Source organism: Corapipo altera, unplaced genomic scaffold (genome assembly GCF_003945725.1).
Source record: "Corapipo altera isolate COAL_440 unplaced genomic scaffold, ASM394572v1 56, whole genome shotgun sequence".
Classification (NCBI taxonomy): domain Eukaryota; kingdom Metazoa; phylum Chordata; class Aves; order Passeriformes; family Pipridae; genus Corapipo; species Corapipo altera.
The window spans coordinates 9,701,186-9,723,751 of NW_020884896.1; the positions used below are offsets into that span (position 1 = coordinate 9,701,186).

Here is a 22,566-nt window from a genome sequence, read left to right on the forward strand (position 1 = left end):
AATGTCCTCGGAGCCTGACACAAATTGCCTTGAAGACAGTTCAAAAAATGTCTGCTTATTTCAGTGGCCTCTGGAACAGCATTCCCTAAAGAAATTTAGGCTTACACGCCACCCTGTGTTAGACTTGCTCTTTTGCTGCATCTTCTCAAATGCAGAAATTGAACCCAAAAGGTCCTATAAATCATGTAATTGAGAGACCAGTGCACATAAAAGGAATTATAGCAAAGTCATTTTTATTTTGTAATATCCTGAGCCAATGCCCAGGATGGACTGCACTGAGTTCCCTAGGTGATCATTGTGCTTGAAGAAAGGTTTGGGAAAAATCATTCTACTAGGGACAGTAAACATGTATTGAGTAGAGACATGGAAGTTGTTTATGTTTCAGCCACAATTGAATGTCACTAAGGAGACAGAAATTGCTGCCTAAACTCATGACCAGAATTCAGAATTACCTGTGGTTTCACTCCAATACTACCAGTATAAGTCTGAAGACAAAACATTGACTTCAACAGAATCACCCAAAGTAACAGTGGCTTCTTGAAGGACTACTTGAAGTGTTATTTAACTGTTGAGTTTTTGGATCAGCTTTTATTTCAGTGGATTTGCTGTTCACTCACCCCAGTAAATCTAATTTTTCCACTTAAACTACACACTTTTTGATGACTGCTTTTCACATTATTACTGTGAGTCAAGCCTTTCCCTAATTCTTAATCAAGAATTTTTCTTTTGACTTGAACCCTGATACTGGATTTCACTACCAATAGACAAGTCTAAGATAAAAAGAATACAAGTTTCTGTATGTCTGCTTTGTTAAGGAAGTGCATCTCCCAGTGAATGGATCACAAGGGAATAAAACCTAGATTTTCTACATTCTTCTTATGCAATTGTAAAATTCTCCTGTGCTGTTTTTCTGGTTTTTTTTCCTTATAGCAGAAAAAATGGTGTTGATGAAATTTGGGCTGCTGTTTTTAATTGAACTGGCAAACTGTGTAGAAATTAAATTATTTTGGCAACTCAGCTCCTCTGCTTCCCTGGGGAGACATTGGCTGAAAGGGTTCAAAAGTCATTAGGTGACACACAGGGTAATGTGTGAGCCTTGCTTTCATAAGGAGCCAGGCTTAAAACAAACTTAATCTTCATGTGAACTGGTGTCTTTCTCTGTGGTCACAAAAATGGGAAAGGACTGAGTGAACTGGCCATATCCATCATTAAAGTGATGTGAAGAAGACTACAGAATTCATACAGCTCCTATACCACAGTGGTCTCCCAGTGAAAAGTTGCTCTACAGATTGGAATCACCTCATACAACTTAACATCCTTGAAGAAGGAACCTGTGAATGAACTGTGTTTGTGTCTTCCTGAAGTTCTGGGTAATATTGAGGTGGTTTACCACTAATTGTCAACGTAGTGAAGCCTCACACAGTGACGACACTGTTCTCTGCACTACTATGACTGAAATACTGGGAGATTTCCCAAAGTCTGATAAAAGAAATGGAACTCTCTGTCTCCTGGGGGACCAGCATTAGCATTGCAGCAGTGATGTGAGGTACTTGTCTAAACAGCATTGAGTTGAGCCAGTGCACAGTGGTAACTTCTGTCTGCTATTTCTGTTGTCCGTTACTGAAATTTCCTCTGCTAATAACAGAGTGGTATGAATTCAGGAGTCCACTGGTTTCTATAGAGAAAGAAAGAAAACTCTACAGCCAGGATGAAAAAAAAACATTTAAACTTCCACCATGATTCTGGCATGTGTTGCCTTTGCACTTAATTGAGAATGCTGATATTCCATCAATGAGAAATCAGATGCGACAGCAGAGTCCACTGTACAAACATAAATAAATGATCTAAATAAATAATAAATGTAATACGATACACAGGAACAGGTCTGTACTAAGTGTTTCCCAAAATATGGAATCATTTAGACAGGTCTCATATAATTGCCTTTGACAGTCACAAAACTCAGATCCAGAACTCCCAGCTCTAACCTGTTCAGGCTCCAGGTTTTGCCCTATCACTGTTGTAGAAGTGTATTTTTCTGTTCTGGTTTCTCTCCCACTTTCTTATTTTTTATGGTGCTTATAAAATGATTCCTGCTCATAGGAAAAGTGCAACTGGTTTTGTTAATCCTACTTATTACATGAGAACAACTTGCAGGCTGTCATTTCATTATTAAATTTGAAAACAAAGCAAACACCAGATCACTACAAGACTAGTTTATGTGAAAATAAGCCCATTTCTGCCTTACCCGTTTTAGTAAAACTTATTATGAGCGATGGGAGGTAAAGCTTCTATCATCAAATACTGAAACTATTAAATGACTAATCCTCATTGTCTACAAGATCTGCTTTCAAAGTTAAGTCTATCTTGTCTGTCTTCCAAAAATTACTAGGAAATTTATGATTCAACAATGAACTCTTAATTGCTTCCTCTTTATGTTGATCTGTTTTCCTGGAAATACAATTAATTCTCTATGCTGAGCCTTTAAGAATGAAATAAATTGTAGCCCTTGCTCACTTTGGCAATGCAATCACTTTTAATCAGTGCATAATTAGGATTTAAACAGTATCAACCTGTCCCTGTTGCAAGAAGGTAACCGCACTTAAACTTCAATTACTCCTAAATTTAAAAATCAATTGCAAATAAAATGTCCTGCTGCTGATGCTAAAGAGATTAGAAAGGCCAAAATACATTCCCACAAGAAGCCAGTCATGTCAACACAATTGCAACAAGCAGCTGCCATAATGTAGGTAATTCTGCTGTAATGTAATATTAAGGCCTTTATCTAATCAAAGACTGTGGGCTAAGGCTGTCAAAAAATACGAGATGCCTCAAAAGGCAGAATGCTGTTGTTCTCTATATGCCTCTATCTTGTGCAGGATAAATGAGCTATTTTCCTTTAAGAGATGGATTTAATGTGAATGCTTGAAGAAAGTTTTTTCTCACAATATATCTACAGCAAGATAACAAAAAAATTGAAAACCAGACACCATTTGTGATGACTTTCATGTGTGAAATAACAAGCTCCTTTTGTATATGTTTATCACAATGTTTTCTGGAGACATCAGGGACAGCATTGCAAAAGCGCATAGTGAAGCAGATGGCCTTTGGGGAAACCTGGCATTAAGACTCCAGTTTCTGGACCTCAGTTTTATAAGCTCACCCCTGCTAAGCGTGGGGGGAAAGGGCTCCCAACTGCTCAGCATGTGGCTGAAGAAGCAGGCAGTGGAGAGAAGTGTGCTCCTCCTGGGACCTGCTCCAAGTGGGATTGCAGTGCACAGAAATGCTCAACACTAGATCTGGGCTGAAAGTCAGTACCACTGTGTGCAAGGAGAGAAGGACCATGAGGTCTTCCTGCCTTAGGTACCATAATACCTGAGGTAAAACTCAAGAAATTTATTCATGTTCTTGGGTGGAAACTGCCAGAGAAGAAAAATTAAAATTTCCTCATGCCTACTTGAAGACTGTCACTTTTTAAACAATTCTTTCAAACCCTCTCTCTGGGGATGTGACTTTCATGTCACCATGGTAGGAAACAGTAAAGAATTAATGGCAGTAAAACACAGCTAAACTTAAGTATGCTGAAAGGAGTATCCAGACTATACATTGTGTGAGCACATACAGTTCTGCAAGCCTGGTTGTCATGCCTCTGCCTGCTAAACTACATTAATACCTGTACAATCTGGTTCCTATCAAAATGATAGTGGGGAAAAACCCAAAAGCATTGAGATATCTGGCAAGAAAGCAGCCAAGTTTGTTTTTCTCATCATTCTTTCATGTTTAGTATTTTGGAAATTAGGCAAAGTACACACTAAAGATAGCAGATATTTGACAAAAATCATGGCAAACCTCACATGGAGATTACCTGACTCCTTCACATTTGAGGGTAGAGGAGAAAACCTGTTTTGCACCCAAGGCATGCCTTTGACTTGTCTTCTCAGAAACCTTTTCATTTTTTTCAGATGCTGAAGGGAGAGGCACATGGCAGCTGCATAAATGCCAAGCAATGCTAGTGGTACAAGAAGATACTTTTTTATTTGGTATATCCTAGGATATCCTAGTGTTACATAATGCATCTGGGAAGACAGAAAACCTCTCATCCCCTTCTTCATCTCTGCATACCCACACCTACAGTCTGGGCTCTCTCTTACATATACCCTGGTGTCTCCAGTCAGTTTTTATTCATCCTTCACTGAGGTACATCTCCCACTGAGGCATCATTACTTCTGCATTCAATTCTGTCACTGAATATCCTAAAATGAAGTACAGCCTGACATCTTATAGTGTGTGAAAGTGAAACAAAAATGTTGTCTCCTTTTCTCCTGTGTGATGCAAGTGCAAAAATCCTTATCCCTCCCTGTGGCTTGGTCATTCTAACCTGATCGAGTGTCACTCAGTACTTCCTCATCTTAGGCAATGGGTTAGAAGCTGCAGCCCCTGTGGGACAAAAAAAACTATGTAGAAAAGAAATTATAAATGGCCACAGAGTAATTAAGGCCAAGTTTTCCTTTTCCCTTTCTCCAGCCTTTGTGCAATTTCCTACCTCTTAAACCTAGCAAGGGCAAGAGATATAAATTTCCCTTAGAAACTAGGCATTTAAGTCCATATCTGCACAACACAGCCTCTTCTCTCTGTAAAGAGATTAATTGTATCTTATATTAATTGTGTCCTGGTCCTGTAGAGAAGAGGAATCTTTGTACATATACAGGGACCCTTGGTGCCAAACGCAAGGGTTTGCAAAACGTGGTCACTGACACAGCACAGATAGAATGACCTACATCTATACCCACCATAGGGTAAGTGAGCATGAAAACAATCAGACAAAAAACCATCTTAAAACTGGGTTTAATGCCAGTAGCCAAGCTGGTTCAGTGCCTGTTGTTACAGAGTCATAAGATTTGGGCACAACAGGAAAAACGCAATGTTTTGTATTAGGAGAGATGAAGCTGCAGGTAGGGGAGGAGAAATACAGGTATTTTATTACCCACTGGGCTTATAGCAGCAAAGCATAATCATTTTTATATTACAAACCTGATGAGTTACACAGCTTGCTCTGCCTGGGAGCAATGCCAGGATGAATGTTGTTTTCGTGAGGATTCCCATGCTCAGAGGTACTCCTTTCTCCCTGCAGTTGAACAACCAGTCGTTACTCTTTTTTTTTTTAAGATAATTTTCTGGCAAATACAATCAAATTACTTTTATTATTTGCCATGTTATTTGCTCATTAAAATTAATAATAAAATCACTGAACTTCTACATGCTATCTAATCGGACAGCTCTTACTGCTAATGTTCTTCTGTAGGACTAAAAGTCCTTCTTTGTGTTTTTACATTATTCAACAGGATGGCCTTTGATCAAGCTCAATCTTAATACTGCTGACATGGGAACAACGACACTGACAGGATATGAAAAATGCTTTCTCCAAGAATCTCTGAAATCAACTGTGCTACAATTGTTGTCTTGGCACCTCATGCTGCCACCAGTCTCTCTAGTGTCTGAGTGCCTCCCATGTTAAACCAATATTCACATATACCAGTAGGAATAGAACAGAACAGATTTCAGTTGGAAGGGACACACAAAGATAATCTACACTAACTGCAACTAAGTATTGAAAATCTCAGTACTTTGTTAACAGTCAAAAGTACAGCATATCCTAATTTTATTTTTTCTCTGCACTTCCCCAGATTTGGATCAGAAAGCATTTCTTTAATATTGTCTATATTCAGAGAGTTCTGTTATGATCCAGTTTTTTGGCCTATGTGGGGAACCATTAGAGAGCTTTTAATAATGTATTTGTAAAAAGCATATGGCGATGCTTTTTCAGAATAAAACCTTCCAAACAATCCTAGAGTATCTGAATTAACCAAGAATAACTACTCATAAACACAGAGCAGTTTATCACTAATCTTCTGTGACAGTATGAAAATGGCTTCACCACAAGAATATAGGCCACTTTTTTATCTTGTGGTATTTTGTGCTTGACCAAAAGAAGCTGCATTCTGATCAAAAATTGTTAAAACTTTTACTAACATTCAAGTGCTCTACAAAAGCTATAAGTAAACATTATCCAATTTTTTATTATTATAAGTTAGTTCTTATGATTATGATTTTAACTGGACTGTTATTATGATTATAAATTAGTTTTTATTATTATAAAATAATTTTGCAACTACCTCTTCCCACAATGATTTCTACTGATTGCACAAACCAAAGAAATATCCAAACAAAGGGAACACACATCCACTGAGCAATGAGAACTGCTGCCTCACTTTTGTGCTTCAACCAAAGCTTGCCATTATCTTAATGTCCACCTCCCTACATAAAAGTGATGTTTGATACCACAGATTCTTCACAAAATGATCGTCCATGGTGCTATTTATCTCTTGGATAGCAATTCTGCCACATGTTTAGGAGTTAGTAAAAAACCTTGAGGGTGTACTTTATTCTGAGAGAATTTTGCTCACAAGGGAAGGTGTGAATAAAAGGGTTGCAATGGAATTTCCGTTGAGACCATTAGATAAACTTTAATTCACTTCACAAGGTTTTGAGTAAGTTTTTGCCCAATTCCCTTTTTTTCTTCCTGTGGCTCTGACATGCACAATCTAAGCCCATCACACTGAGAATGAGATGATTATTTATTTCACAATGATATTTTTGATAGTTCAACTGCTCTTACTGTCTCCCATGTTCAGAACAGTTTGAATTTCCTGGTACCTCTGGAAAAGTGATATTTCTCCTCTCAGTTTCTCAGGGTAGGTCTGGCTGTTTTCTCATTAGGCTCACAGCAAGAAATAAATGAAGCAGGTGACTGGCACTGAGATTTCAATTCTGATGGGATCTCTGCTACACAGTGAGTTATAGCTGTAGCATTAAGTATGTGCATTTATGTGAGAAATAAAGACACAAAATAAGCTGAGTATCTAAACTCAACTGATACAGTTATGGCACTATATAAAACAAGACTGTACACATTCTAGTGGATTCCTCTTTTGTTCGTAACATCCTTTAACAGGTTTGACTGAAATAGTCAGGTGACGCCCTATTCCCAGTCCTTTCCCCAGCAAACCATCATAATTTGTATTAGCAAGAGCCTACATACTCAAAAGGCCAAATCTGTTTCTGTTATAGTCTGTATACATTCTTCTGTTATCTCTAGGGGAAAGTAGATTGATAAGTCAATTGAATGGATGTCATGTTCATGCAGAGATAAGAAGCTTCCTTACCAATAAATTTTATTATCAGATTTGAAGCCACTTGGTTTTGTGCACTGTGGAGAGCTGCCTATTTTGCTAGTATTGCCAAGCAAATGTGAATAGGCTATTTAGCAAAGACTGTGGTTATAATTAAATTGCAATTGTTGGCAGTGTTTTTAGCGGCCATTCTGGTTCTGATTCTACTTTATTAAAGGAAGTAAAAAATTATAAGGAAGTAAAAAGTCTCAGATATTGGTGAGAACAAGAACATTGAAACCCTTGATTAATTCAAATCTTGAGGCTTTTGTTTTAGTCTACAGGGAGAACCATGACATTGGAGATTATTATTATGAGCCATAAAAAAGATCAAAAAGTTCTTCTTATGCATATTAAGGATAAATGCTTTCTAATATACCTAGAGAGAATAAATTGAGCATATCTAATATGAACAATATAAAGATGGAAATGCCTACAAGAACATCCTATCAAAGTTCTGTAAAGTAGCTGTCCTTAAATACTGGAAAACATCATATTGTTGAAAATTAATACAATTAAGTGTCATTTGTGCTATCTGAATCTGAGCTGTCACAGCATATGCAACTTGAGGTACCTTCTTTTCCACATTATGTATGTTTATATGACTGTTTCAATATTTTCCTTTTTATCCTAGTTCTAAAGATAACACTTGTGTTGACTTTATTATTTATTATTTATAACCTTGATACATGTTCATTTTATACTCTGTTCTGCTCAGACATATTATTCATTAATATCCTCACTTTCTTCATTGTCAAATCTTCTAGACTTTAGAGGTGGTTTATGATTTGCATGAATTACACAATTTCATTTGTCTTCATATCTGAAAATAAGGAGTTCCTCATGTTATTCTAATTTCACATTTCAACTCTGCCAGAAATACTTCTGAATCCATTGAATTGAGGTAAAATACTGGGAGACAGCAAGATCTGATTTTTTCTGGGTTTACTATTTTTATGTCAATGAAATTTCTTGAAAAGAGCTGTTCCTTCCTTAGTTTAAATTAGAATAGAATCAAACCTAACCGAGGGCCAATTCTGAATTTGTTACAGCATATGTTTAAACTATAGCATTATTCTCAGGTTTGGAGAGAAATCTATAATTCAGGATTCAAAAGAGGATTTCTAGCTCCTACCTCTAAAACTTCCATATTTGTGAGTTGTTTATTCAAGCTAGCTTTTAAGCCCAACAGGAATTTGGACTCATCACATTGTGGTTTTCCTTATATTTGACATTGACAAAAATGAGTGATTTTGAAGCCAAGGTTACTTTTGTAAATAATATGTAAATAAGTGATTTTGTTCCCCTTCTACGTGGAAGACTGAATGGACTTGATACACTGTAAGCTTTCACTATTCTTTTCTCTCTCTTTGAAGAATCACCTGAATTCAGAACTTACACGGAAAAATAGCCTGAGACTAGAACACGTAAACCTCCGCTGAGATGTCACGCTGAAGGCTGTGGTCAAGGATGTCCAAGCCTGATGCATTGAGCACTAGTAAATAGGCAATTAGGGTTCCCAGTGAAGGCCTGCAAGTTATATAACACAACTGTACCATTTATTACATTGATCAAATGCAATCAGGCTGTTACAGTTATAGGAGAAAGAAAAATCTATCTGGCTTGTTGAAATAAGATCTTTGCATGGCATAATAGACATTAATTACACTGCATCCATTAAATGAGTCACTTCTAATTAAGCTGGCATACAAGGAGTGTTTTTTATGTGCAGCTATTGCCTAAGCTAGGAAGTGCAATAAGTAAACTTTAAGCCATCAGTTCCTTAACCAGCACAAACTTATACAACCTTACTAAAATTCAATGGGACTTCGCAAACTTACTGTGGGGGAGACAGTTGACATTCAAATTTGGATTTCCTTACTTGCAATCTCCTGCACAGTGACTCCTTCACAGGATGCCTACAAGAGTGAAATTTACATGAGGTTTTCTTGCTGCTGACTCAGGAATCTTGGGTGCTCAAATTATGTGTACTGTTATCACGGGAAGCACCAGCTGCACCGCACAGAGACAGGCAGTGTCTTTTGGAAATATAATGGTTTCTTCCCAAAGGGTCTGACTGTCAGCTACTTTTCTCCTAGATTTTTGTCAGAGGAAGCCAACTTTTACCACCTCCTCTTCAGAACTGAAGGGTAAAAAGGAGTCTCTGTAAATTTGTTGCTTTTAAAGACCACAGTAACAACCATGTGTGGTTGTCTCAGAGAACTGTTTCAGGAGCACTTCTGGTCCTCACATAGGTCATATGTCAGCACTGTGAGAAGCCAAGAGGGCACATTATTAACAGCTTCCTGAGTATGTGCTAACACTACATTAAATGGGTTGGTGGGTGCAAGACCCATAGCACATGTCTAGACCAAGAACTGGGGTCCATATATGGGCAGAGGCAGTGAGGTCAGCATGGAGTCCCTGCAAATCATACCCTGCACTGAAGTAAGGAGTCTTCTAAGTTGATCTGCTGTGAAACCACTTTTCTTTGTTTAGGAAATTCTGATTTTCTCTGTTGCTGCAAATAATATTCTCCTTCAAGGGAGACTTTTCTGTCAGCAACACCCCCAAATTTAGACCTTACAACACCTAGGATAAATAAAAGCCATGAAATCAAGACTTTGTCCTCATGCTTGCTATGACCTTGCTGGGCAAAACATATTTTCTAAGTATTTAAAGTTGTCTTCACCCCCTGCCTCATTCCTGTCTGATTAAGTAGACTGAAAGATTTTCTGTGTTTTCTATACTATTATAATCTCTCTCTGTCCTGACAGCGTTTGGGGTGTCAGAATGCTTCTGTAATATAAACTATGGTGTCAGACTCTATATAGTTTTTGGATGAATTGTAGGCTCCTGAATACAGTCCTGCACAGTATGAAATGGTATGAAGAGAGATGCTGTAATAAAAAAAAATTGTTTTTAACAGACATTTTACCTAACTGAAAATATCAGTATTTTTCAGTTCCTCCATTTCCAGTGAATCAGCTGATCCATACTGGTAAATAAGGTTGTAATGTTGCTATAAGGTTGATGCTCACTAGCAATCAACTGGCATTACACAAGTTTTACAAGCATTACTCTGAGTCTGCTGCAAAGAATATAGCAGGGAAAATCATATTTTCAAATAATAAGTTGGCCTGTGTACCTGCATAATGTGAATTACACAGAGATTTCCTCAGTACAGACCATAGTCCAGGTAAGTCTTTGGCTAATTATGTAAATATAAGAAGTAAAAGGCTACCATGGTCCCTCATTCCCTGTAATTCCCAACAATTCATTAAGTGCCAAGGTGCAAAAATCAAGGAGAACATTACAAGTCTATCCTTTCACATGAACATAACCACTGTGAAGGCATATAAGAGAGGAAAGGCCAGCAAATTCTTTATATGGACAAAAAAGTAACATCTACCACCAGATCTGTAAAATCCTTTAGATCTTCTGTCTCATCAGTTTAAACTCTCCAGATCCTTTTTTAAGTTTGCACAAGTCCCTAAAATCATCATGAAAAAGGCTTTGTTCAGTTATATGCCAAAGGTAGTGTGGAAACTGTTACCTGATAGAATGTCTGTAGAAATCATGAGCCTTGCCATGGGTGAAGCTACATGTACCTGCACGTGCATCATTACCAAAGGGTCCTTCCTAAACTGATAGACTCTTCAATAAACTTATAATTGCTGCCTTGCTTCATGTTTTAAGACAGTGCTTGTCAAGTACATAGGCAAAACTTACGGATTTGTACTATATGTGAGAGCAATCAATTATCATCTTAGCATAATTTTTGTGTCCTATTTTTCTCTTACTAATGAGCCTGACAAATACATTTTTTTTTCTTCTCAGAAGTAATATATAAGAAATCTTATTATCACAGTTATTCATCCATCTACACATCCTGCTAGTGATAAAAGCTTCAAATGTCAGGGAGAGACAATTCAAATCTCTTTTATTAATGCATTAAATCTCACATTTTAAATAATGATTTTTCGCCTTGGAAAACTTCAAGAAAGGAACTACTGCAGTTTTCAATTTCACTCTGCCAGGGATGATAAGAGACAGTGTCTATTTCCACATAAACTGAGAAAAAATGGATCTCATTATTTTTGATGATGTAGCAAAGAAGTAATGACCCTGTGGGATCTTATTACATGGCTGAAAAGTGAATTAACTTTGGCGTAACCATATCGAGTGAATTACTCTAATGATCTGTTTCCTAACTCTTGTGGGTGATCTCATAACAATGCTCTCATAATCTGGGAGTATGCACAAGAGCATAAATTGATTTTGCTTTTCAAAATCCAAACTTTCTCAAAGGAAATCACTGAGACACTTTGTCATCACACTGCTGAGGGAAGCAGTTGTTACTATAGGCAATTATGACACCTTCTGTGCCAGTGATAGAACTGGTCCAAAGCACAGGCATTCATATATCTCATATAGACGTAAAACTGAAGGTCGACTCATCTGAGAGAGAAGGAGGAGTTACTGACTTCCTCTGACTGGTCACCTTATTTACAGGACAGGCTGAGAGAACTGCAAAGCTACTCTGCCTGAAAACTGGTAATAAACATGAAAATAAAATTAGCTGGAAGATAAAAGGTGGAAACCTTTCACAGGAAAGGACCTTCTGTTAACCACATCTTCTGAGAGACTTGAAATTGTGGACACTCTAACTCATTAGTCATTTACAAATTAGAAGATTAAGTCCATGCCTCCTATTTTTGTTGGCTGACAGATAAATAAGCATCAGAATTTGCAATAGTGCTATCTAGGATTTCTCATTCAGCAATGATGAGAGTAGGGTGTAACACAGAATTAACTGCTTATTGCCCTGTTCTGAGTGAAATAAGCATTCTGGTTGTATTTAAATATGCCTGCAATGTGGCTGACTTGCCCTGGGTCAATGAGTTTCTGCATAGCACTGAACCTGCTTGGAGGCTGCTCCTGTGCTTCACTCTGTTCAATGCTTCAGTGTCCTGGAGTCTCAACGTTATCCACTAAATTTGCATTAACACTAATTGAGGATGTGATCAGACAAAGTAATCAGCAGTAGTTCTATCATTCACTGTGATTATTTCAAGTTGAGATGTGGGTAAATATGCAATTTCAACACAGGGATTTTAATTCTGTAGCAGCAGGATTAATGAGTTTACTTTGCATTGGTCATCACTGACGTGTGAAGTGATGGAAAACAGAAGCTGGCTATGCAGCAGAGGTAAGCACAGAACACATGTCCATGGTCACGCTCACCCTGCTGCTGAAGTGTTTCCCCTTTCAGATCTTGTTGTTTTAAACAGTTGTTTATTACAAAATCCTTGATGTACCCAAGGATCCTTCTGGAGATTAATTTTCTGGCATCTGTGAAAAGACTAGCTGTTGGGTGACAGCCTGTCAGATTTTTTTAAACAATCCAACAATAAAGGGCAAAAATACTGTGTCTGACAGCAGTAGCAGCAGTGGTTTTGCCAGGCAGCTAGTACAGCAGGTGGATTGTGAGGTACTACAGCACCATATACAGTTTGCCACAAAAGCCCTGCAACAGGAGGTGAAATCCAAAACTGATCCATAAAAATGCAGATGAAGTAGTGCCACTCCCGTGTAGTCAGCGAACACTTCACTTGTTAAGGAATTAATTGATTTTTATCCTTCTTTCATCAAAGAAGAACTCGACCAGAGTGCAAGAAAATAGCAAAGAGGAGCTGGTGGCTGAGCTGGATAAGGAACCTCCCTCTGTACCCCTGGGAATCTCTCAGCCCTTACACTCACCAAGATGATATTAGTTACCAAGAGCTGTTGCCAGCTGGTTGCAAAGAAAGACAATAAGAGGACTCTGAGGCAGTAATGTGCATTATCTGATCAGTCCAGGTTTGAAATGCTGGTATTTTTCACAGCACTTTGCTTACCTGTCTGGGAACAGTAAAACTCATAGTAGTAATTTGAAATAGCAAGGAGCAGCTGTTTGCACTGTTGGCCGGCATAAATCTCAAACCATTTATAATGATAGTAAACTCAACCTGAGCTACAGCTGATCTCTAGTGATAAAATCTGATTTTCTTTTTGTTCACTTTTCCTGTGCCTGGAATATTTCCAACACAATCTCTTTCTTGAAAAAAGTAGTGAGACACACTCATAAATCCTCTGAAGCAGATTCTCTTGAAGATCATGAAACTTCAAGCACCACAAAGGATGAAAAAACACTTGGCAGAGACTTTTGTCTGTATTGTGTGTTGGTCTTCCATAATAATGATATCTTTGCAAGTGCCTGAACTACAATAGCGTGTTCGTAGTTGTCACACTGCCCCACTGGAGAGGCCATCTGAATTTCCTTCACTCATCAGAAGGAAAAATCCTTCAGAAATCAGTCAAGACTGATGTTTCAGAAGTCATCCACTACTCATTAAGTTGGCTCAAACTATGAACAGTGGACAACTCATTCTTTTCTTATCATCTAACACTGAAAAGCTCTATCACTTTAACCCCTTCCTGAATGCTCCCTTTAGTCTATTTGCTCTTGATCTGATAATTTTCCTCCTGATTTTCTCCCTATACTCATTCTTCTCTGTCATACAGGTGTTGCTTTCTTTTGTCCCTCCAACTGTTGTTGTAAAATAGAGGTACACTGGAGTAGAGACCTTGCATGACTACATGACTGGTGTTTACAACTGAGCAAACCCACTACAAACTTTGAGTGCTACATTATAAATTATAAAAACAAAACCACTATCTGACATCCAAGAGACACATATTAAACTGCTCAGAGAATGCCTGTTTTTTTAGGGACAGAAGGACACTTCCGATTTTGTTTGACCTCCTCTCAATATAAGCTATAGAATGTCACCCAATCAGTTCCATATTCAGCCCAACATTGTACTGGAGAACCAGGACATTTCCTTTAGAAAGTTAGCCAGGCATCAGATTACCTCTGGGGAACCAACTACCCAAAGCTATGTGAGGCTACATTTTTCAGCAGTCAGGAATATATGGCTACATCTGCAGTAGCTGATGATTAAACACGCTGCCCTGAGTACAGCCCTCCTATTTTCTCCTTAATCCCTCTACCATACCAGGATTTGAAGGGGGAGGAGAGATATTAACTAACTATGCCCATGTCTAATTCCTCGAGTGAGAAATGAGCATAATCCAAAGGCACAGGACAGAGTATTACTGTGTTGATGTAGCATTTGGGAACTCAGGTTTGTTATTTCCTCTAAGTACAGCTGTGCATTACATATGAACAGGTTGGATAACTGCAAGAAGAATCACAAATTTAGGACAGCAATACAAATATCTTCAACATTTAAATATTATCCAATAAAGGTGCATAACCATTCTATTTGATGCAAGTGAATACTAATGAAAACTCATGCATTAGAACTCTCCTGGGGTAAAGAAAGGAGGGAACATATTTATATTATTTCACATTTTTTGGCGTAGCAAATTGATTCCTTATTATGCTTGGGAGACTAATTAACTCACCCTAGTGCTGGTCTGGCCTTTTCTTTTTTTTTTTTTTTTTTTTTTTTGCTGCTGCCCAAGTGGTCACTGATTAATACAATAGAATATTCAGCATTGCAAAGGTTGCAAATATCACAAATGAAAAAAACCCTGGAGATGATGTAGCTTCTGCCTTCCCAGAGTCCAGCTGCTGTCCAGCTCAATTAATCTCCTTCCCCTCCTCCATCTTTCTTCGCCCATAGGTCTCTAATATTCTTTCACTCCAATGTATGTTTTCTCTTGTTCCAAGGGCAATGTGTCCTCCTTCTAAGGAAGCCTGATGATACAAAAGAATGGGTGGAAAGCTTGACTGGCTTTACTGATCTTTGAGGCTGATCTTTGACTATGTCAAGTTTCTTTCTACAAGTGAGTTTAGTTGAACTTTATTTTGGTGGTGACCTTACCAGACTGTGACCAGGGCCAAGGCTTTTGTCTTTTGCTCACTTTTCTGCAGCTAGGATGTGAATTCTAGCAATGTTCCTCTTCTGTGCAACTTGTTGTATATTAGGGTAGTGATTTCAGTTGATAAACTTGCTGTCCCTGTAATACAGAAAACAAAATTTTATCATCAGTAAGAACATTAAGGAAAGAAGAAGAAGAAAGGTTAAAAAATACAGCAGTGTTCACTCAACAGATTCAGCTCACTTAGCACTCTGAGACAGAGCATGTATTTCTACTCCTTTTAACAGCTTAGGTATGGCTGTAGAAATGTCATGTAAATGGTCTCAAAAAGTGAAAATGCCGAATAAGTTTTTCCACGCCATATATCAAGCTGTTGCTAATCACTGATACTACAGTACCTTCTCCCATTTACTCCTACCAAGGATCTTTCTCTAACAAATACTACCTCTAACACATTTTTCTTCCTTGTCATCCTGGCCCAATTCTGCACTCATGTTTTTCCCATGCTTCTAATTTGTTGGTCGGCTGCCAGCTCCCCATGATAGGTATATTGAGTCTGACTGAGATGAGCTAATTTTCCCCATGGCAGCCCTCATGGTGCTGTGCTTTGTATCAGTAGCTAGAAAGGTGTTGATAACACACTGGTGTTTTGGCTACTGCTGAGCAGTGCTGGCACTGTAAGGTCTTGGCAGGGAACACAGCCAGGACAGCTGATCCAAACTGACCAAAGGGATATGCCACACTATATGATGTGTGCTCAGCAATAAAAGCTCAGGGAAAGGAGGATGGGAGGGGGGAAGCATTCATTATTTATGTTGTTTTTCTTCTGAAGCAACCACTACAGCTGCTTTAGTCCTGCTTCCCAGGAAGTGGCTGGACATCACCTGCTGATGGAAAGTAGAGAATAAAATATTTTGTTTACTTTTGCTTCTGATCACATGACCTTAACTTTTCCTTTATTAAATTGCCTTGCTCTTGACCCATGAGGTTTTTTCCATCTTGTTTTCTCCCCTCCCTCTCCTGATGAGAAGGGGAGTGATAGAGCAGCTTGGTGGGCAACTGACATCCAGCCAAGGGCAACACACCATAACAGGCCAGAGGAAACTATCGCTCAGCAGCATGCTGAGCTTAATGGCTTAACTATGCAGCTTAATGGCTCTTCAGGGAAATTTAGGCAGCCTGAGTGCCCTTCAGCCACCCCTTGATAACACCTGTGCACAAAGGCACCATATTCTGTCAAAGAGTAATCACCAAAGAGAAATAAGGCTTCGCAAGCTTTGTTGGCAGTCAAGTCTCCTAGGCAGGATCTGAACATTGAGAAAACAGAACATAAAGGTGTCAAAGGGCTTCGGGAGACTGGTGAGACTCAGCCTCCTGAATTATTTAGACCTTCTTTATATGTATAGGGAGGAATCATCCAAGGATCTCTTGGTGTTTTATGCAGAGACAAACTCGATTCATGTACTTTGGGAGAACTCTAAAGAAACAGAAGCACAGGGGAAATCATATGGATTTTCCCCCCAGATATTCCATTGCCTTATTGAGACTTTTAAAGAATTTGTAATGCTGTGTTGAAAACCAGGAGAAATAATGTCTCTTTCCCCTAGGAGAAACTGTCTTTTCCCCCCCCCAAAAAAGCTGTCAAGTCAGATGACAATTTGTCCTAAAATATCAAAATGTTATTTTTGTTGTAGTTATGCAGGTAATTTGGCCTTTTAGTATCTATTAATTATTCTTCTTTGTCTAGGCTCATTATAAAATATCCAGCTGATGCTGCTGTTCTCAGTAGCCTGAGGAAGCTGCTTTAATGTCCAATGCTGTACTGACAGGAACATTTACAGAATTGACCTGGGTTTTCTGGCTTGTGATTTTTCTTTTTTGTTTTGTTTTGTTTTGTTTTTTGTTTGGTTTTTTGGTTTTTTGTTTGTTTGTTTGTTTGCGTGTTTGTTTTTTCCTTTATTCATTCATTTCAAGCTGTCTCTTAGTACACTTCACAAAACTATTCCCCACCTTTCTTTGTGCTCATGGCCTTCAAAGGTCTAGATCTCCTTAAATATTTTCTCATCTGTTTTTGTGAGCGAATCATTTCCTAATTTGAGCTAGCTCAATTTTAACTTCCTTGAATTTATTTGTCTCATGTGGTCCATTGCATATTCAACCTGAATAGAATTTGCCAAAACTTTGTACTAAGTGGACAGTATTTTTCTGCTCTGTAATATGTTCGGTTTTGCAGCTGTTTTTTTTAGCCTTTTCAGGATGACCTGTGAAACAACTGTTTTCTGATCTACTTCTTCAACAGTAATTGTTCTTGCCCATCTTAATCACCCAGCACACAGTATGTGCCTGAGGATTTGTTCCAAGTGATTAAGATGATTTCCCAAGTATGCACCAAATGATCCTTATTTGATTTACATCTCTCTTCATTTTCACTGTTGTCTTCAAAATTATGAAGGTTCAATACAGGTTTTGTTGTTTTGGGGCTTTTTTTAAAAGGAAATTATGCTGAGAATTTCTCACTACCTTAATGTTTCTGATGTTTAAGGATATTGGTAATTAGTGTGTATGTAACTACAAAATTCTGGTTTGCTTGAAGTTTTGTCCTGTTATTCACCCTATATTAACAGTAGCAGAGCCACTAATGTACTTCATGGTATTTCTGATACTTTGCTGAATTGAAGATAAAATCTAATAGTAACCTATGTCACAAAGCAAATTTCTTCCTCTAGAGAGATGATGAACAAGCTTTCTGGTGTGCTTATCCAATAACTCAGCTGGTCACAAGGCTTCTGTATGGCCATAAACCCAGAGCAGGAAAATTATCTGAGTTATTCTGAAGTCACTGGTAGAATAATAGAATATGAAAATGTCGCGGCAGAGATAAAAGAATTGAATAGGTGCATTTATAATAGCTGGGATAAAATTAAAAGTGTTATCTAATTTTGTGCTTTAGGACATGAAGTGAACGCCAGCTTAGTTCAGAAATAAGTCCTTCTTCTGAGCAGCGTATACCCCAGAGCACAAATAGTGACTGATTAGATTAGTTGGTGACATGGCTGCAATTTTTCATCTTCCTTTGCTGCAAATGCCATTGATCATTCTCAGAGATTAAATGAACCAGTGGTATCTTGTGGCTTAGGAATTCCCTTGTTTTGAATGACTTTACATTTCTGTATGACAACAGAACTGATTTCAGCCTGGTCCTGCCTAGAGAAAAGCCTGATGACAATTCTCAGCTGCAAGGACATTTACATATCAGTTTGCTAAATAGAATGGTACCCAAATTTCAGAATTCATCAGCACATGGTCAAGTGATCAATTTGTGTGAGATTTAGATATATGGGAGTTTTAGAAGTAGCTTGATCTCTTCTTTTCTCCACCTTTCAGGTGTGCTTTTAGAAATGTGAAAGACTGAGGAATCTTTGAGTTCCTCTGGAGCTGGCAGTTTTACAAAAGTAGGGCCAAATATTCGGCAAATGCAAACCAGAAGAGATTCAATGAGACTAATATGACAAAAGCAGGTGATTTTGTCAGAGCCACTCCAGTTTATGACATTTGAAGTTTTGACCCTGAACAGAATGGATGAATAAAGAAGATCCTTTACTTGCTTTTATGTTGAGTCCCACTTGTCTGCTGACCAGTAGAGAACGCATCACAGAAGCACAAAAGGCATCCATGGTATCACAGTATTGGGAAAAGCATCCAAGATCCAATACTCTTTGCCCATTTTTCTAAATAAATGGTAGTGTTTGAATGCCTGGATTTAGAGATAATCTCCAAAATTTCTTGGAGAGTGATATCAAAATCTGAGAACAACAATCAACTCCAAAACAAGCAGCTACGAAAATTATTAGAGGGAACCACAAAAGGTAATTAAGAAATACACCCACAATAACTTTAATTTGTCCTTAACAATCAAAGTAATGCAAGTCTGAAAGTTCAGACTCTAGTACTGAGTAGTTGATACTCCCTCTCTCCACTCTGCTCTGGCAGTATTGCCTGCACAGACAGCTTCCCTGTACTGAACAAAAATCTGCTACAACTTAAATCTCCTAACTAGTCTGAGTTCAAGGGTGGACAACCTACCCAGCCTACAAATTGTAAATGTCATAAGACACGACAAATTTCAAAAGATGTGAACCACCTCCCTGTACAAACTGAATAGCAGTCAGAAGAGCAGGAAAATGGCTTCTGTGCGTTCCCATCACACCCTGCTGGCATGCACCTGGGCACATTGTTGGCTTCCTCAGCTCCTGATGGTTCATTTTGTTCCCTAGTTAGAGATCAGGTCACTCAGCCACCACCACGCAGAAGGAATCTGTGCCTTTTGTGTGCTATAACCCTAAAATGAAGCCAGGTTCTAGTCCTTGGGAACGCTAAGATTGTAGTATTTATTTTTGAAGCTTATCAGTCTAGGCAGAGACTAGGCTGACTGGACACAGCTATGGAGCTCTCTGGACCTGTAATAGTATTTCAGCGCAATACTTTGTAGGGTAGATGAAGCCTCTGTCACAAATGGATTGACAAAAGTCCTCTAAAAGTAAAGATTTGAGGTTCACAACCAAAACGCTAGGATCTCATCCTTCTAAATTACTGGTTTCAGGTGACATTTGCTCTGCAAAGTGGCACTGAATAGTTTAAAATAAATGTTTACCAAAAAAAAATTCAAAAAATCTTGCTACACACATGAACTTCCATATTTCCATTGTCTATGTGTGGGAGCCATTCAGCCTGCTTCATGTTCAGTTTTTTTGTCACAAACATTTTCTTATGACTAGTGAAGTGAACTAAGCCTGAAGGAGTCAAAAGAAAGATTATAAAACCAATTTATTCCAGAGCAAATAAAATCTTTTCAACTACCTCTATTTGTTTCTTATCTATGTTAAGTAATACTAAATAAATAAAAATTAGGCAAGAACCGTGCCCTTTCTCAAAAAACGCAGTCACTTATCCACTGTGCTGCTGCAACTAAGAAACATAAAATTAATGTAAAGGAACAACAGATATTTTTTTTTTTCTTCTAGAGCAATATTTTCTTACGATGGAAGCCAATTAGTGTTGTTCTCTGAGGAAACATGTAAACATCAGAGAGAACATTTTTTTGTCTGAAAAGAAACAAAGAGTGGAAACATTTCTGATCTAGAAAGACATTTTCACGTGCCTCCGAAAAACGAAGAGAGACAGAAAAAGAGACTACTGTGGTTTTCTAGAAAAACATAATGCAACTTTACTCTTGAAAATGCTGGAGTTCTGATTATTTTCATTAATAAAATCTACTGAAATTGTTCTGTTTCAGACACTGTCTCACTTTGCCAAAATTTTCCAGCTGAATTATTTCCCTTAAGCAGTGAAGAAAAGATGCTTCTAAAGCATTGCTGCCTGTTGAGATCAGGATTTTGGGTAGGAAGAAGTGTTTATTTCCCTCAAATGTTCTTGCAGGAAGATTGTTGCTTGTCTTCATCTTGAAGTTATTTTTTTCCTCTTCTGGGATGCACCTTCCTCTCTCTTCAAAAGACTCCTGTTTGTATTAGAGTGCCTTGAAGACAAATGTGATCCTGCTCTGGGAGAAGCCTTGGATCCTGCCTTAGGAAACAGAAAAGCACTATGACTATCGAGCTGTGTGCCTGTCCCTGTGCAAACATCTATTATGGCCTGATACATCTATTATGGTCTCATGCAGCCTGAGGTGGCTGAAGGAGTTAAACAGTGAGGCAAATAATGAGGTAAACAGCCTATCTGCACAAATAAGTCTTTGAACTGACATTTGAAAGTGAAAAAAACCCGAAAAGTTTGCAAATTAAGCCAGAAGGACAGTTGGAGATGTACAGCACCAGTGGCACAGCTCCTCCGCAGAGCTCTGCGTGCTGTGGACACCAGCTGACAGGGGAGGTGGAAAAAGGAGACTGGAGACATGAGAGAAGGTACCACATTTTCAAATTTTCCAGAAAATTCCAGGGGTCATTCTCAGTTTCCAGGGACAAATTCCAGTTTAGACAACTTGCCAAATGCTGTCAAAAAGGAAGAAAGATCAAATAAACCATATAAGCAAGGTCTTCCTGCCAGCTCAACAGACAGTTGTGTCTCTCTCTTTTGTGAGAGAACCCTAATTGTCAGGAAATACCACAATCTGCTTCAGCAGATGACAGTCAGAAAAGCATAGAGAAAACACTAAATCCTTCAGAGGAGTATGGTCAGAAAACTCTGAACTGCTTCAAGTGATGAAGTTGATATGTTTTAGGGAATTAACACCTGACAGCTGGAAATTTTAAACTCACTACTGAAAGCAGGGAACTGGCTGTATTCCTTCCACTATCTTGCTAATGCAGAATAAAAATGTGAATTAATCTTGTTGTTTCTGGTTTGTTTTGACTTTTTATTTTTTTAAATGATGATTTTTTTTTTCTTATCTAGATATTTGAACTGTTTTAACTACACACATTTTTTTGGCAACAGGGAGGTTGCCCTGATTTATTTGCACAGATAGCTAGTCCTTTGCTGAAGTCCTTTATTTTTGAAAGACTCGACCTTAAAAAGCTGATTTTGTCATCAAGGGGAATCTTGTATTTTTGTATTTGTTTTTTTTCTTTAACAACATGAGTGCATCCAATTTAACATGAGAGTACTGATGTGATCTTTTTGAGCTTCTCTCTCTCTTAAAAGTCTTTGGTTTTTAAAATATATATACAATATAAATACATACTAAGATACTTGGTGTAAAAGGACACAGACATATTGTAGCAGATAGATCAATGGAGGTGAATAAAACTAACATAGAAGTAGCTAAACCCAAACAAGACCAATGGCTTCCTTGCTGCTGCACAAAAGTCTTGACATGGGTGGCACTTCTAATTTTTTTCCAGAGATCACTTGTTCTCATAGTAATAGCTGTGATAAAATATCTTCTGGTCATGTCTCTAAAGCAGAGATCTAAAGTCCTCTCTAGGCAAAGATGCTTTTACAAGGAATTTCTTGGCTTTTGAGAAATTAAATATACTTGTCATTACACTAATGTTGTAGTTCCAGTTTTTTTATGACACTTATGCAAACATAGTTAATCTAAGTAGAACATATAGTGAGGTCCCTATGTGAAAAGTCATCACATCTAATCTGATTTTAATAATACTATATTAGTATTTCAGGGTTTCCTGTTTGCTTGGCCAACATAGATATTATTCTGCAACCTCTCATCTGCAGTTGTGGTTGCTTTTTTGACTTGATTTGGTAACAATATTTTAGAAATGCTGAGGTCTTTCCAATGCCTTAATTCCAAAACAAAGGTCATGGGAAAAACTCTTATCCTTGAGTGTAACCACAGCAAAGTGAAGCCAGGGCCAGAGATAATATCTTTGAATGATAAAGAAAGCAGATTAAACACATGGGACTGTCCAGAGACATTTACACATAGGGCAAGCCGTTAATGGGCAATGAACTAATGACAAATCTTCATAAA

At 38.0% G+C, this 22,566-nt stretch overlaps 1 protein-coding gene across 1 annotated transcript in view; it reads right to left on the bottom strand.

Moving 5' to 3' along the window:
• Positions 1–22,566, bottom strand: part of LOC113949401 — a 133,847-nt gene that overhangs the window by 67,133 nt on the left and 44,148 nt on the right. Inside the window, exons 4-5 of the mRNA XM_027647930.1 lie at positions 9,068–9,145; positions 5,029–5,122 (exon numbers count right to left, since the gene is read on the bottom strand). Of these exons, the coding sequence (XP_027503731.1) occupies positions 5,029–5,122; positions 9,068–9,145 (172 nt within the window). The remainder of the gene's footprint in view (positions 1–5,028; positions 5,123–9,067; positions 9,146–22,566) is intronic.